We start from the raw sequence: 17749 nt of genomic DNA on the forward strand, positions 1-17749 counted from the left end.
TAGCTGTCTTTCTCCGATTGACTTTTTTCGCTAAACATAATACCCTCTAGTTCCATCCACGTTGTCACAAATGGCAAGATTTCATTTCTTTTGATGGCTGCATAGTATTCCATTGTATATATATATACCACAGTTTCTTTATCCATTCATCTGTTGATGGACATCTAGGTTCTTTCCATAGTTTGGCTATTGTGGACATTGCTGCTATAAACGTTTGGGTGCACGTGCCCCTTCGGATCTTTAGGGTAAATACCCCATAGTGCAATTGCTGGGTCATAAGGTAGCTCTATTTTCAACTTTTTGAGGAATCGCCATGCTGTTTTCCAGAGTGGCAGCACCAGCTTGCATTCCCACCAACAGTGTAAGAGGATTCCCCTTTCTCCACATCCTTGCCAGCATCTTTCATTTCCTGACTTGTTAATTTTAGCCATTCTAACTGATGTGAGGTGGTATCTCATTGTGGTTTTGATTTCTATTTCCCTGATGCTGAGTGATATGGAGCACTTTTTCATGTGTCTGTTGGCCATCTGGATGTCTTCTTTGCAGAAATGTCTGTTCATGTCCTCTGCCCATTTCTTGATTGGATTATTTGTTCTTTGGGTGTTGAGTTTGATAAGCTCTTTATAGATTTTGGATATTAGCCCTTTATTTGATATGTCGTTTGCAAATATCTTCTCCCATTCTGTCAGTTGTATTTTGGTTTTGTTAACTGTTTCCTTGGCTGTGCAAAAGCTTTTGATCTTGATGAAGTCCCAATAGTTAATGAAAAATTTAATCTTTAGTCATCTCTTGCTCTGGTTGAAATTATAAAGAAAATCCAACCTCACACAACTATGAATTGGTAGAAAAAAAGTAGCTTAATAGCTTTTCCAGGGGCACCTGGGTGGCTCAGTGGGTTAAGCCTCCACCTTCGGCTCAAGTCATGATCTCAGGGTCCTGGGATCGAGCCCCACGTCGGACTCTCTGCTCAGCGGGGAGCCTGCTTCCCCTCGCTCTCTGCCTGCCTCTCTGCCTACTTGTAATCTCTCTCTCTGTCAAATAAATAAGTAAAATCTTTTTAAAAAATAGCTTTTCTAGATAATTGTGTATATTCTTCTTTGATTCTACACCAAAACTGGACAAGTGGTAATTTCCTGTCTCATGAACAGCTGTATGATTTGATACCCTGCCCCCTCTCTCATTCTGAAGTTCCAAATAAACTAGATTAAAAAAAAAAAAATGGAGAATTCTCTCTAGAGAAATTGAAGGAGTTACCAGAAAGGACTAGAAGCACTGGTGTGTTGTAATGGCTATATTTTAGAAGAATTTGAGAAAATATATCTGAATTATCAAGAGCAAGAAAGCATTTGCAAATTTAGAAATTGATTAGAGGGCGCCTGGGTGGTTCAGTTGGTTAGGCAGCAGCTGCCTTCCAGTCAGGTCATGATTCTGGAGTTCTGGGATCAGTCCCGCATCAGGCTTCCTGCTCTGTAGGGAGCCTGCTTCTCCCTCTGACCCTCCCCCATCTCATGCTCCCTCTCACTCTCTCTTTCTCTCTCAAATAAATAGAATCTTTAACAATAAATAAATAAAAATTTGTTTAGAGAAGTTTTCAGTTAAGAGAGGTTGAAAACAATACTGGAATGTCATAGAAATATAGAGCAAATTGACAGAAAATGACAGGAGAAGTGCCTGGGTAGCTTGGCTGGTTAAGCATCTGCCTTTGGCTCACGTCCTGATCCTGGGATCCTGGGATTGAACCCCACATCAGGCTTCCTGTTTTGTGGGGAGCCTGCTTCTCCCTCTGTCTCTGCTGTTCCCTCTGCTTGTGTTCTCTCTCTCACTCATTCTCTCAAATAAAATATTTTTCTATCTTTATTTTTGTTTTTCAACATTTCCTTAGCGATTCGGGGTCTCTTCTGATTCCATACAAATTTTAGGATTATTTGCTCCAGCTCTTTGAAGAATACTGGTGGAATTTTGATCGGAATGGCATTAAAAGTATATATTGCTCTAGGCAGTATAGACATTTTAACAATGTTTATTCTTCCGATCCAAGAGCATAGAATGGTCTTCCATCTTTTTGTGTCTTCTTCAATTTCTTTCATGAGTGTTCTGTAGTTCCTCGAGTACAGATCCTTTACCTCTTTGGTTAGGTTTATCCCCAGGTATCTTATGGTTCTTGGTGCTATAGTAAATGGAATCGATTCTCTAATTTCCCTTTCTGTATTTTCATTGTTAGTGTATAAGAAAGCTCCTGATTTCTGCACATTGACTTTGTATCCTGCCACGTTGCTGAATTGCTGTATGAGTTCTAGTAGTTTGGGGGTGGAGTCTTTTGGGTTTTCCATATAAAGAATCATGTCATCTGCGAAGAGAGGGAGTTAAAAAATATTTTTTTTTTCTAAAAAGGAAAAAGAAAATATAACAGGAAAAATAGATACTCCAGGAAAGAATAAAAAATAGGAGGGAGGAACTTGTCAAAGTAATAATAGAAGAAAACTTTCCAAAGCTGAGAAGAAAAAAAACATGTATCCTTAGGCTGAAGAATCTACAGAATGCGAGCAAGATTAATAAAAAAGACCTACATCTAGACACAGCCTCAACAATTTTACTACTTCCAAGTCATAATACTCTGAAAGATCTCAGAAATAACTAGAATTTATGTACAAGAAATAAGAATTACACTATCGGGGCACGTGGCTGGCTCAGTCTGTAGAGCATATGACTTTTGATCTCAGGATCATGAGTTCAAGCCCCACATTGGGTGTGGAGCATACTTAAAAAAATAAAATAAATTGGGGTGCCTGGGTGGTCAGTGGGTTAAGCCTCCGTCTTCGGCTCAGTTCATGATCTCAGGGTCCTGGGATTGAGCCCTGCATTGGGCTCTCAGCTCAGCAGGGGGCCTGCTTCCCCCTCTCTCTGCCTGCCTCTCTACCTACTTGTGATCTCTCTCTCTCTGTCTAATAAATAAATAAAATCTTTTAAAAAAAAGTAAAATAAAATAAATCATGAAAAAAAAACCTGAGTTAAAAAAAGAAGAGTCACACTGCCATCAGACTTCTCATCACTGTCCCTGGACCAGTGCCTCAAGTGCACAGTTGGAAAATTACTTTGAACTGACAAATTATTGATCAAGACTATTAATGTAAAATTAAAAACATTTTCAACAGCAAAAACTCAAAGTTACTTCTCACACACCAGATTTGGTACGATATCAAGCAAACTAAGACAGAAGACCAAGAAAGAGAATATGGGTTGAGTGAAATAGCTTTAGCCAGAAGTTGATTTAAGGACAGTTGTAAGCTGATAACTACATTGAAGACCGTTCTGTGATCAGTCAGGTGTATGGCCTCAGAGGAGGCACAAGAAAGCCTCAAGGAACAAAGTTTATTATAAATCACAGGTCTCAGAAAGGGAGCCAGTCACTGCCTGCTGGCAGGATCATGAAGAAGCACCAGGTTTTGGTCAAATGGCAAAAAGACAGGAGCAAGAGGAAAATCTGGGCCAGGATCTTCAGTGGGCTTTTACAGGAAGATCAAAGCAGGACAGAGCAAGCAGTTTCGGTGTGGCTAGTTTGAATCATTCCACGGGCCTCCCGGCTCTGCAGGTGGTCTCCAGTTGCTTCATTCTGGGCCTGGCAGGCCTGGCGTGGTTAAAAGCACAGGCCTCCTGGGTTGCTTGGGCTGGTGGAGGAAGTGTGGCCCAGGACTGGTCAGTTTGCATATACTAGGCCTACTGCTGGCTGAGCCCTTTGCTGGTTCCAGGAATTAACCACTCCAGGAAGCAGTCTCTCCCCAGCCAGAAGCTGAAACATCGTGAAATTAAGTTAAAGTTAATCAAAAATTAATTTAAACAGTTAATTAAAAACATAAATAATACAGAGACTTAAGAGGATGCTAGCCTGCCTGGCAGTAAGTGAGGGCCCTGAGAAGTATCTCTCTCGAAGAAAATGAGTTCCATAGGGTATCAGCAGAATAATTTTTCAAGATTTCTTATAAGCTTGTTATTTGTGGTATAAACACACACACACACACACACACACTCTCACTCTCTCTCTCTCTCTCTCTCCAAGAAAATTCCAAGCATAGGAATAACAAGAAAATATAAAAATTCAACAAGAAAATTAGTCCTAGGAATTAAATATGGCAGTTGGTTTGCTGTTATGAAAGTGTTCACTTATAAAGAGAAACAGAATAGCATGGTGAATTCTTATATACCCATCACTGGATTGAACAGTTATAGAAAATATGGGGTGCCTGGGTGGCTGGGGTCATGGTCCCAGGGTCCTGGGATCGAGTCCCACATCATGCTCTCTGCTCAGTGGGGAACCTGCTTCCCTTCCTCTCTCTCTGCCTGCCTCTCTGCCTACTTTTGATCTCTGTCTGTCAAATCAATGAATAAAAATCTTTTTAAACAAATGCCACAATTGTTTCATCTATCCTTTCTCCCACTTTTTTCTGACTTGGCTTAGAAATATTTAAAAGCAAATTATAGACAATAAATAATATTTACCCCTGCATCCTTCAGTTTTAATCTCTAAAAGAAAATAAAGATATTTACTTTTTAAATAATAATCCCATTAGGAAACCTACAAAATTAACAATAATTTCTTGGTACAATCTGACATTCCAGTTCATAATCAGGTTTCTCAATTTGTCTCAAAAATGTATTTGTATAGTTGATATGTTCAAATTGATCCAAACAAGGTCCTTGCATGGTATCTGGTAGTGTGTGTGTGTGTTGTTTTTTTTTTCTCATGCCATTTGACATACTGAAGAAACAGTTTGCCTGTAGAATATCCCACATTCAGGATTTGACTTGTTTAACTTGTTCCTCTGTCTTTCTGTATTTCTAGTAATTTGAAGCTAGTTGTTAAAGTTTGATTGGATTCAGGTTTTATATTTTTTGGCAAGAAGACCTAATAGGTAATGCTGTATGAAATAGGTGATTTTCAATATTTTATGAAGTTTATGGAAAAGTTCATTTTATCTTAAAATTAGAAATATTTTCCTCTGCTAATATGGCATTGGGCAAGGAAATTCTATCATACTGTTTTTCAGTGAACAGTATTCATGGGGACATGTTAAGGTAAACTGCTGTTTCCTGGTTTTCAACTTTTAGAATCAGTGTATGGTAAGACGAGATGTTTTCATCGTATTTAGGCAACAGAACATAGTTATTAAGTTTGTCAACATGAGTTAGGAGAAGTTGGGTGGGGAAAGTGGGAAAGGCACCTGCATCCTTATCTGCAAATGAGGGAATTAAGAAATGTGGAATAAAAATCAGAAGTTTAAGTACATTTAAGATCACAAAGGAAATAAATTATGGTATTAGAATAATACAATTATTAGAAATATTGGGAGAGGGTTAATGTAAATGAACTTTAATCCTCATCTCTCATGTAAGAGGATTAATAGATAAGATCTAAAGATGTTTTTATTGCTTTTGGTAAATTCATCATTTTTATTTAAATGCTCATGGAGGTAACCACCAGAGAAACTTAAGAAAGACTTTTAAAGTGGCTGTGTCTGGAGAGTGGAGTTGAGGGTGGAAGGAACGGAAAGGAATTTTTCTTTTGATTGTACATTTTTCTGGACTCTTTGTTGCTGTTTAACCATGCACATTCACTAAGGAAAGTAATACCTTTTCTCCCCTTAGTCTTAATTTCTACCCTAAAATGTGGTTTCAACAAGTAAAGTCTACTTTAATGTAACCTTAGTTTTCAAATGTATGATGACAACAGGTCAGATATATGAAAGAATTAAGCACACATCAGAAAAACAAGTTCTGTGCACTTCAAGGATTTGAAATGCTTGTCTTTCAGTTCTTGCCATTGGTTTCCTGCTTTGGGGCCCCTCTGTCATGTGTGGAGCCAGTGTCTTTAACATTTTAGTATAATTAATTTTTAAATTTCAGCGTAGTGACAGCATGGCGCAAAGTAGCAAACTGCCTAAGAAAATGATCCTGGAAAGAAATGAGAGCTCCAAAAATAACCTCCCTAGTCAACTAAAGAAAAGCTGACAATGGTGAACTTCGAGAGGATGACAGATGCTTCCCAAAGAAGTTTAACTAATTGTTTTAAAGTCTGAGTAGTTAGTAACTCTCTACTCAGAAACTGATCCATTGTACATAATGAATATAGACAAATGAAGAATTTATGGAAATTACAGAATGTTGCTTTTTCTGAGTGGGAGAAATCCCATGTATCATTGGAAGATCCTTATTCGTAACTCACCATGCTTGGAAGAATGCAGAATTTGAAGAGTGCTTCAGGCAAGAGATGGAGGGTCAAAATCCACATTGCCCAAGAGTCTCTAATGATGATCTCTCTGAATGCAATCCTAGTTGAAAAAGAGAAAGATATATGAAAACTTTAAAATAATACCATGGAAAAATATTACCTAGCAAGCATTTACTTCATTTTAATTCAGGGTATTCAGATTTAAATTTAAGTTACAATAATAACTTGGGTCTTTGGTCCAAGTTAACTGCACAAAACTCCCCCCGCAAAACTTGTTTTTAATGTAATTTAATCTCTGGTAATGAGCCGTGAAGTTTCTTTGAAGTTTCAGTAGATGTTATGTTAGCTCTTCTGTTGAACTCTGTTGTTTGCTTTTTCATCTCAGGTTACTAATTTTCATTCATTATAAAGTCTAGCACAAGAATATATTACGTGTATTTGTATAATTCCTGTATTCTAAGTGTTACTGACTTTTCAGTGCCACCTAATGATTACTTATAGAATATGGCTATTAAAATGAGCAGTGGATATGAAATCAGAGTGAATCATAAGCTTGGCTCTAATCCTAGATTATGTAACAGTGGACAAATCATTTAATTTATCTGGGCCTATTTCCTCTTTTATGAATAAAGGAGTCCAATTTGACCCTTTATTCCATGATTCTGTTTCATAGTCAAAGTGAAAGTTCATACATAATGAAAGATTTTATGAAAAGTATGTACAAACTTATCCTCATATCTTGCCACATTCCTTATACTAATAAAGGTCATGTGGAAAACATGAGATGATTTTTCCTTTTGCCTAAATTTATAAAATGTCAGAATTTATAAATCTGGTTTAACTTTTCAATATTTTAGTTTGAGGAAAAAGATAAACTCCATATTAGGCCTAGTAAATACTAAACCAAAATGAAGTATAATTAAATTTTTAAAAGTATCATATCCACAAAAGAAAATCCAGAGGACTCTTGTCCTGTTATTATTGCTGCTAAAGAATGTACCCCAAAACACAGTGGCTTAAAACAATAATAATTTAATCAGCTCATGAACCTGTATTCTGGGTAGCTCCTTTCTGCTCCACACATCAGCTGGAATAGCCCAAAGATTGGGGCTGATTATTTTCTCAGCTCTCCCCTTTACAGCAAAACACCTCAAAAGAGTTTTCTGTTCTCACTATCTCTAATTCTCTTTGCCATTTTCCCTCTTTTTCTTTTTTAAAGATTTTATTTATTTATTTATTTATTTGAGAGAGAGACAGTGAGAGAGAGCACGAGCGAGGAGAAGGTCAGAGAAAGAAGCAAACTCCCCGTGGAGCTGGGAGCCCGATGCAGGACTCGATCCCGGGATCATGACCCGAGCCAAAGGCAGTCGTCCAACCAACTGAGCCACCCAGGCGTCCCTGCCATTTTCCCTCTTTACATTATTTTTTAAAATAATTCATTTTGAAATAACTTTCAAAATGTAGAGAAGATCTGCCAGAAGGGGGAAGACTCCTGTATCCCTTCACCCAGATTCTCCAGTTATTAACATTTTATCGAATTTGTTCTGTTGTTCATTACTCCTTCCTCTCCCTCCACACACACACACACCTCCCAAACATGTGTGATCATTCATCCTTTTTTGAACCTTTAGAAATCAAGCTTTATACATAATAGCCCATCACTCCTAAATGTTCCAGTCTGTATTTTCCAATGAGAACATTCTCTTACATAACTGGCATACACCCTCCAAATACAGAAGCCAGCATTGTCACAATACTGCCACCCAGTTCACAGACCTCATTCATATTTCACCAACTGTCTCAGCAGTATCTCTTGTGATATCTTTTCTGATCCAGGCTCCTGTCCATAATATGTGATGCATTTAGTTGTCATGTCTGTTCAGACTCATTCACTTTAAAACAGTACTGAGGTCTTTCCCTTGACAGTTTCAGTGAGTATAGACTTTACATCATGTAGGATGACCCTAAACCTTGATCCACCTGATGATGACTGATAACCATACTTAAGGTCAGACATTCTTGGCAACAATAGCACTGAAATGAAGTTATGCATTATGTGAAGTGATACACATCACTGGTCATGTTAACCTTGATTTCCTGATCACATTGACATCTGCCAGATTTTCTACATTAAAGTCACCATTAACCCTTTCGTAATTGGTCAGTATTCTGTAGAGAGTTTTCTAAGAGTACTTTAATATGTTCCTCATCTTACCTCCACCCACCAGCTTTGGCATCCATTGACCGCTCCCATCTGAATGAAACACCTCTGTGATAGTTGTCAGGTGGTGATTTTCTATTCCCTTCATTCCTTCTACATTTACCAGTTGGTCCCTCTATTAAAAGGAGGAGCTTTTTCTTCATTTATTTATTTATATATTTTTAAATAACATAACTGTTGAACTCCTATTTTATTCCTATTTTATTTATGGGGGTGATCCATTGTTATCATTGTTTATTTTGACATTAAAGTTGTCTATTTGGCCAGTGGGAGCCCCTTCCGGTTGCTTCCTGTGTTTTTTGATACATCCCATCATTCACTGAGCATTTCCTTATTTTTAGACATGAACAGTATCCCAGGGTCATTTTGTACTTTCCCTGGCCCAGCCCTGGAATCAGTCTTTTCTCCAGATCTGGTTCCTCTTAGGATAGGTATTTAGAAAGCAACCTCTGGGCACTTGACGTGCTCTATGCTTCAGGGGCATCATCACTTCTAAGGGCCCTCGGCCAAAAAAAGTTAGGAAAATAGCTATATATAATGTTAGAAACAAGTTAATTTTAATATGTTAGAGCTTTGATTGTAAGGCATTAACTAAAAATATTGCATGATATTCCAATCAGTGAGAAAAATTAACTTTTATTTTCTTGGTTTCTCCTCACCTAGGTATGTGCAATCCTCGAAACTACAGTGACACACCTCCAACCTCAAAGAGCACTGTGGAAGAGCTTCATGAGCCAATCCCTTCTCTCTTCCGGGCACTCACAGAAGGAGACACACAGTTGAACTGGAACATCGTTTCCTTCCCTGTTGCAGAAGAACTCTCACATCATGAGAATCTGGTTTCATTTTTAGAAACTGTGAACCAGCCACACCATCAAAATGTGTCTGTTCCTAGCAATAATGTTCACGCACCTTATTCCAGTGACAAAGGTAACTACCCACAGTTGACTTCCCATCTTGCCCCATCATTTTCTGTGTGGTCTGTGAAACCTATATTACCTTTTAGAGCAGTTTTTGGCTTTGAGTTTGTCTAGTCTTAAATGAATTTTGGACTTTAATAACCCCAGTCCTTAAGTAGATAAGGAAGCATATCATGCATATTGTCACGACTCCTTCATAGCCTCAGTGATACAAGTTGTGATGGAACACAAATAACCTGGTTCTAATTTTGAGGTTTATTTGTGTTAGGCTTTAATTGTTCTTTCCATAAGATAGCAACAGCACTCCTTGCTTTTTTTTTTTTTTTTTTTTGGCACTCCTTGCTTAATATGGCATTGCTCATTGTCAGATAATGTTCAGAGTGTCCAGATGGTCACGTTTTTGTAATAGCATTAGTACTATAAATGATGCCAAGGTCATCAGCTAAATCTCGTTATGAGCAAGTTAGTATTCCAGACATCTAATTTCCAGGTGTAAACTAACTCCACTACTCTTGGAAGCTAAAGGGAAGAATGGCCTATATATCTTTGAGAAGCATATTAAAAAAGGCTTATTAGGGGGCACCTGGGTGGCTCAGTGGGTTAAAGGCTCTGCCTTTGGCTCAGGTCATGATCCCAGGGTCCTGGGATCAAGCTCCACATCAGGCTCTCTGCTCAGCGGGGAGCCTGCTTCCTCCTCTCTCTCTGCCTGCCTCTCTGCCTACTTGTGATCTCTGTCAAATAAATAAATAAATAAATCTTTTTTTAAAAAAAGAATGCTTATTAGGATAAGTCACTCCTTAATTTTTGAATGTACAGGACATGTAACTTTTATAAAGTCTTTGATATATTCAAATAAAAGGCTCTGTACAATTTTACTGTGGAAAAATAATGCAATTATGAACATTGCAGTTATTTCTTAAAATATGAGATGAGATATACATAAATTATACATAAATAGATTTCATTTACTTATATGAGAGAGAGCAAGTGAGACGGAGAGCATAAGCAGGGACAGAGGGAGAGAGAAAAGCAGACTCCCTACTGAGCAGGGAATCCGATGTGGGGCTTGATCCCAGGACCCTGGGATTATGACCTGAACCAAAGGCAGACACTTAACTGACTGAGCGATCCGGGCACCCCTATTCTTTTTTAAATTGGCTTTTTGTTGTGCGCCTTATTACAATCCTGCCTATGTGAAATAGTGTGAACTTTGGACATCAGTAATAAAAGCAAAACAGCATTTGTTAATGATATTCAGATTAAGAATTCCTATTGTTTTTGGTTAAATTACTTAAAAGACAATTCTAGATTTTGGAAAATAACAAAAATACATGGAGTGTGCCTTATTCAGATATTGTACTACCATTTTCCCCACTAAAATGTAATCTATATAATAAATATTAAATAATAATTAATAAATTTTTTTCCAAATATTTAGTTTAATGAAATAATTACCAGGCAGCCACATTTCCTGGAAATACCAACTATCTTTCAAGGCAAAGTTAAAATTTTTCCCTTTGACACCTTCTCTAGGAACCCCTTGCTCCCAGATGGAATAAACTACCTCCTATTCCTGTAACTACCTTCTTCCCATATTTGTTTTTTGATTTGTCGTCTGTTTTTAACTTCTAGGTCTTTCATTTTCTACTTTGTTCCTTGGATTCTCTGATTACTCTTTGAGTCCTAGGGGTTATTATGCCATAGTAGGTATTAATACTTGTTGAATAAATAAATGAAAGAAATTTGGTAGATACTAATCACCTGAGATTCAAAGCCCCCCCCCCCCCCCACTGCCAATCCCTCATTTGCTATGCTGGCCTCGCCATTTTCCCTTTTGACCTGATAACTCAGTAGCAGTTCTGCTGTTTCCTGATGCTAACCATTCACTGCAGTGGGTTTGCCTCCATTCCATTCCCCATAGCACTACACTGCTCTCCTTGTGACTTTCCTTATTTTGTTACTTGGCAACTTTGCTTTTAATTCTTCTTCCTAATACAAGTCCAGTTTTTTCCATTAAGCCTTTCTTTACCGTTCAGACCCCTGGTGACTGAACAGTTCTATAAATGGCTCTGTAAAATAACAGAGTTTAATCATACACTCCCTATTAATGGTTTTTATTGTCTTTTATTTATTTCATGTACCTTATCCTCCTAGCAGGGTCATTATATGGCATAAACGGCCAAGAGAACTAAATATTGAAACAAAATAGTTGTGTTGAAAGCAAGACTAAAAATTGCTACTGATAATAAGAGTATTTTTTAATAGCTAATGTTGAATTGTGCTAAGTGCTGCTAACCACTTTGCATCATTTGAATTAAGTTTGCTTTATCTTATTATTGTAAATTTTCAGTGTAACTTTAGAACAGTATTTTTTCTTTTTTTCTTTTCTTTTCTTTTTTTTTTTTAAGAGGGAGAGGGAGCAAGAATGGTGAGGAGCAGAGAAAGGAGAGAGAGTTTTTTTTTTTTTTTCTTTTTTGAGAGACAGAGAGAGAGTGAGAGAGAGAATATTTTTTTCTTTTTTTTTTTAATTTCTTTTCAGTGTTCCAGAATTCATTGTTTATGCACCACACCAGTGCTCCATGCAAAACATGCCCTCCATAATACCTACCACAGGCTCACCCAAGCCCCCACCCTCTCCCCTCCAAAACCATCAGGTTGTTTCTCAGAATCCACAGTGAGAGAGAGAATCTTAAGCAGGCTCCATGTCCAGCACAGAGCTGGACTGTGGGGCTTGATTTTATAAGCTGTAGTCAAGAGTTGGATACTCAACCAGTTGAGCCACCCAGGTGCCCCTAACACAGTATTTTTCAAACTCCTTTTAGTTGGAGAATTCGCTCCTCTAAGGAATTCTTATCAGAAATGCCCAATTTAAAAAAACACAGCTCTGAGGGTGCCTGGGTGGTTCAGTGGGTTAAAGCCTCTGCCTTTGACTGAGGTCATGATCCCAGGGTCCTGGGATTGAGCCCCGCATCGGGCTCTCTGCTTAGCAGGGAGCCTGCTCCCTCCTCTCTCTCTCTGCCTGCCTCTCTGCCTACTTGTGATCTCTGTCAAATAAATAAATAAAATCTTAAAAAAAAAAAAAACACACAGTTCTGAAGTGTAGCAAATTTTAAGCCCGATAATCTTAACTTTGAGATCAAAGTCTAGAATCTAAGGACGTCCCTCTGCCTTCTTCAGCTGGAGTGGGGGACTCTGACCTCCTTCTCAGTTTAATTAACAAATGTGATCTTTTTCCCTACACCTCATGCAGAGTAGCGGTAAGGGAACTAAGAATAACTATTGATATCTGCCAGATAATAAAGCATTTCCTGCTTTTCCTCTTTCTTGCTCTGAGCTCTTAATTTTTTGTTTTTCAGAACACATGTGTACTGTGGTTTATTTTGATGACTGCATGTCCATACATCAGTGTAAAATATCCTGTGAGTCCATGGGAGCATCCAAATATCGCTGGTTCCATAACGCCTGCTGTGAGTGCATTGGTCCAGAGTGCATCGACTATGGTAGTAAAACAGTCAAATGTATGAACTGCATGTTTTAAAGGAGAAGAATGCAAACCAAAGCATTTTAGTCAACAAGAACGATATAAAAAACTATTTGGTGAGGTTTACTGGTTGTACCAGGATGCCAGCAGGTTAAGGAAATATAAGAATTTGGACTGAGTTAAAGTATGACGAATGCATTAATGTGTTCAATTATAAGTATAACTGCTCTGGTTGGTTTTATAGCCCACTGGCAATAAGCCCTTTCCTCTCTATACATTTACAGCTTTGGTCGTATGAGAAGCAAGTACACAGAATTCCTTGTAAGATCTGAGGTCTCTAACATAAAGCCTGAGGTCTTTTTCTTCTAGCATTCCCAAAGCCTTTGGTTTTGAAAGTGTTCGAGGACCTTAACGTAAGTTATGGTTTCTTCATTTACTGCTCCTGAGATGCTGAGTTTTTCCAGTTGCACACTAGACGTCATTCACTGTGCCTTGTCTCGTTTATCTCTTCTGTAAATAGGGTAGATACTCAAATATATCACCCGGAGAACTCCCGTAAAAATCACTGTCAAAAGCTTAATTTCAAATCTTGTAATGTTGGTTTTAGAAAGTAAATGCTTACTACATTTTACAGTTTAAAACTTTTACATAGTAGAATCCATCCTGCAATACACGTGCTGACAGAACTTTGGGGAAGATTCTCCTTCTACGCCCCCTGCCCAAAGTACTGGTGTAGGTACTGGCAAAGAATTTTCAACAGGAATTTCAAAGCACATCTATATCACTGCATTAAATATTCCACTAGGTAAATAATGAGAAAGTTACAGCATTTCTCTGACTTAAGTTACCAGCTTAAAGAGCACTAGGAGTGGGAAATGCCTGCCAAATCAGACTCTACTTAGAGCGCCAGAGAAGCAGCTTGTCCCGTTTACAGAGATGGCAAGACTGAAAGCAGAAGCTGTGCTGCTGGGGAGAGAGAATGAGCCCACTCAGCCTTAGCATGGGCAGGGCCATGTTCCCCAACGATGAATGATAGGAGGGCATAAAGAAGAAACTGATGGGTATGAGCAGGGAGGGTTGAAAATACTGACAATTCTTCCGGGAAACAAACCTTAAACTATTTGCATTAATTATTTTGTTATATTATAATCTTTAGGTTTCTGTCTGGATTGAATATTCTTATTAAACAAGTAATCAATCGTACAGTGGGAAGTTAAGATTATGAAATGAACAAGAGATCTGTTCAAGATGATGTTAACTTCAAATACATTATAGATTATTTTGTTTTACATATTTCGATAATGATAAGCTTAAATACATGTACCCTTCATCATAATAAAATCCCAGTCATCAAGCATGAATCTAAAACATAAATATTTATATTACAGAGATTCATAACTTTACAAAATTATTAATTTCTTCAGTACCTTATGGAATTACAAGTAACATGTAGAAATATCTTTATATGTCTAAATATTTTAGTACATAGAAACAGATAAGCTTTTAGATACTTTGTATTCATTATATGAACAGTAGTTAGTTACAAGATCATATGTAATATCATGATTAGCATAAAATCTAAAGCCTTAGTACCTTTTCTGTTCTTTCAGACAACTCTAATGAATACAAGGTACTTTCCACAAACTTTTGGCCTTTTAAAAAATAGCTGAAATTTAGCTCTTGTATATTTTTTTAATAGGAAAACATTGGGATATCTTTTTCTGCCTTTTACCTAGAATGCCTCTGTTTAAAAGTGCCTTGAAGGCATTTTAGCTCCCCTTCCTCATTAATGCCTATAAAGCTAAAACTTTTCTTAAAAACTTTAAACTTAAAAAAAAAAGAGTTTTAAAAGAATCTGCATCCAGCTTCTTCATTTCCATTTTGCTATTCTTCAAAGTAATTTTATACCTATGAATAAAGAAATCTTTTTGTGTTAATGGATGGCATGTTTAATGTTGCCTTAAATATGTCAACAAATATTTTTTAACTGCATTTATCACCTTGATTAGGCTTTCATTATTAAATTCTTAAGTGTAGTATTTCTTCTGCCCCTATACTGGGAGGGTAATTTCTTGAGCCATGTTGTATTTGGCCTGGTTTTCCTTACATCTTTTTCCCCAATGGAAATTACCCCTAAATGTAATGATAATTTTTATATTCAATTTTGCATAGTTTTGGGGATTTATGATGAGGTTAAAAGATAGAGTTCACTTAAAAGATTCCATTTCCAGTTTATAATGTATTTCAGGTTTTGTATAACAATGTTTTCAAATTAAAAATATAACATTTGACAAATCAGTACCCCCACTAAAATTTAGACCTTTTATTACCATTCTATGTACAATTCACTTCTGTATTGAAGCTCTGGTAAAAAAAAAAAAGAAAGAAAGAAAGAAATCTTTTTTTTTAATTCAAAAATTAGATTGTTAACTTTTTCTATAACTAGATTAAAAAAAAAAAAAACTAAATCAGTAGGTATTATAAAAGCCATATGTAAAAGGTTCCTTCCTAGTTAGTTTTTTTGTCCCTCCCCAACCCACTAGCATCTAATTATTACAGAAATTGTACTCAAAATAGTGGCACCAAATCAAATGATAATTCAAGTAAAGTAAATCTTTGTTTACATAGAATGCTATAAAGAGAGGCTTTCATTTAAAAAAACTACTTCTAAAGATTCAGAAAACAAAATTGGTAAGATATTAGAATATTTGAACAATTATTTATAAAGGAGAGTAGCATCAAAGTAGAGGAAAGAAACTAAGACTTCTGAAAAATGAGGTAGATACAAATAAACCACTTATTCAAAAAATTTGTTTTTGTGAAAGCTTCTTTGAAGATTTTAAAAATCTATTCTACATTCCCCAGGGCCTTTGTTAATTGTGTTTCACGTGATCTACAACATACAAAATTATGTATTTTTTCCTTTGGTTGTCCCTATAAGCAAAAGAGTATTTTAATAAAAACTTGAAATGAGTGTGTCATGCTTTTTGTTAACTTCAGCATAGAAACACCAGAATAAGTTTGACATTTCTGTCTAATGAGGTTATAGTTTAAGGAAAGCATGTCCCCTTCTCTCTGGATGTCCCTGCAGATTGTGTTGAAACAAAGGCTCTTTAACAGTTTGCTCTCTGCTTTTTCATGTGCTTTATTCCAATAAGGGGGAAACTTTGAAATGACACACTTAACATTCTCCTTGTTCTGCAAGCCTCAGGAGAGCTATCTGATGGTTGGAAGGTCAAGGTAGGAAAATCACTCCTTGCTCTCCCATAGTGATAATAATAATATAAACATAACAGGGTTATGTTATTAGAATTGAGAGCCATAGGCTAGCCCCTTATGGTAGAATCAGTGTTATTTCACAGAATCTACATTCTGAAAGCACAATAGACAAGAGGATCTAGAGAGGGAAAAATTCAAGAGGACAGGTTGGCAGCCTCAGTGACTTAGTGGAATGAGAGAACTAAGGAATTTGGGAGGTAGAATTCATTTCAAGAAGGACTGCCCTGCTTCCCCCCTCCCTCTGCCTGCCGTGCTGCCTATTTGTCATCTCTCTGTCAAACAAATAAATAAAATCTTTAAAAAGAAGAAGAAGAAGGTCTGTACATTTGATGAGGAAAGTTGTTCTTTTGCTGCAGGTGTCCAGTGGCAGTGAGCCACGGGGTACGGAGAAGCAGAGGGTCAATCCGGAGATGCAGAGTTGGGAGGGAGCATCCCAGCTAGAGAAATCAGCAGGCAGGCAGGCTCTGGTATGGCTGGCCCCACCTAGCACCCACACCTGACAGGTTTTGAATTCCTTAAGCTGGCAGCTAAACTGCATTAGCTTATAGATGTTATGAGTTATGATTCTTGGGCCTCTTACATTTTTCCCAACCAATTTAAAAAAATTCATCTTACTTTTTTTTTATGTTGAAGTCCATGCTAGAAGGATGGAGTCAGCAACAACTCCAAGGTCCAGGTTGTGAGGTGAGAACTCTCAGTGCAAAAGCAAAGAGAAAAGAGTTCTGCCCTTCTGGGTGGTGCTATGACCCAGAAAGGAGCCTGGGAACGTGCAGTACCCTCATCCGTCACGGTGGAGGATGTCAGAAATATCCTCATTTGATTGAAGTTAGCCACTGAATTTAGACACAGTTACCACTGAAATTCCTTTGTGGCAAAAAATGATCGCACTGTCAGCCTTCCTGACACACATCGTGCTGCAGCCAGAGGGGTCATTCTAGAAGACATGCAGGTAATTACTGCCCCAACCCCAGTTCCAGTTCCCAGCAAATTGCAAGGCCTTTGTGCTCCTTTGCCTCAGAGGGCTCAGGTTACCTAGTAGGAAGTAGGAGCAAAGCAGACAACCTGCCTTTTGTTTTCCAGCAGTTTCACCTGCTTCAGGGGCTTCTCTGGGGAAGGAGGGCAGTGCTGAATTGAGTGCCTTTGCCAGAAGAGGAGAAGAGACCTAGGTCTCCCAGACATAGGGACTGTGCCGCAGGTCTCAGTGCACCCTCAAGTGCCTGGCTCCAAAGTCTGAAGTTGCCTCTTTCTAGAGGTTTCAACTTACAGCTGTTAGCAGCCCAGCCCTCACAGTCTCGGGCCCCTAGACTTGCCTCGAGGATTCTGTGAGATTCAGGGTAGGCAATAGACCATTGCTCTTGGCAGATACTGGATGTGATAGGGCTCTGTGTCAGATTTTACTTGATTTAAAGAAAATTATGAGAAGCACCTGGGTGGCTTAGACGGTCAAGTATCTGACTCCTGATTTCAGCTCAGGGCACAATCTCAGGGTCATGAGGTCAAGCTCCGCATCCAGCTCCAGGCTCAGCTAAGAATCTGCTTAAGAGTCTCTCTATTTTGCCCTCCCCACACTAGTGCTCGCGCTCTCTCTCTTCCCCTCCCTCTCAAAAATAAATAAATAAATATCT

General features: G+C 37.9%; 1 protein-coding gene across 4 annotated transcripts in view; it reads left to right on the forward strand.

Annotated features, from left to right (window-relative positions):
- The window catches only part of TWSG1 (twisted gastrulation BMP signaling modulator 1), a 65953-nt gene extending 50134 nt beyond the window's left edge, over nt 1-15819 (forward strand). For all 4 annotated transcript variants that reach the window (XM_059138858.1, XM_059138856.1, XM_059138860.1 and 1 more), the window contains 2 exons: nt 9108-9374; nt 12721-15819. In XM_059138858.1, the coding sequence (XP_058994841.1) occupies nt 9108-9374; nt 12721-12902 (449 nt within the window). In that variant the 3' untranslated portion in view covers nt 12903-15819. The remainder of the gene's footprint in view (nt 1-9107; nt 9375-12720) is intronic.
- The last annotated feature ends 1930 nt before the right edge of the window (nt 15820-17749 follow it).

This window comes from Mustela lutreola, chromosome 11 (assembly GCF_030435805.1).
Source record: "Mustela lutreola isolate mMusLut2 chromosome 11, mMusLut2.pri, whole genome shotgun sequence".
NCBI classification, from domain to species: Eukaryota; Metazoa; Chordata; class Mammalia; order Carnivora; family Mustelidae; genus Mustela; species Mustela lutreola.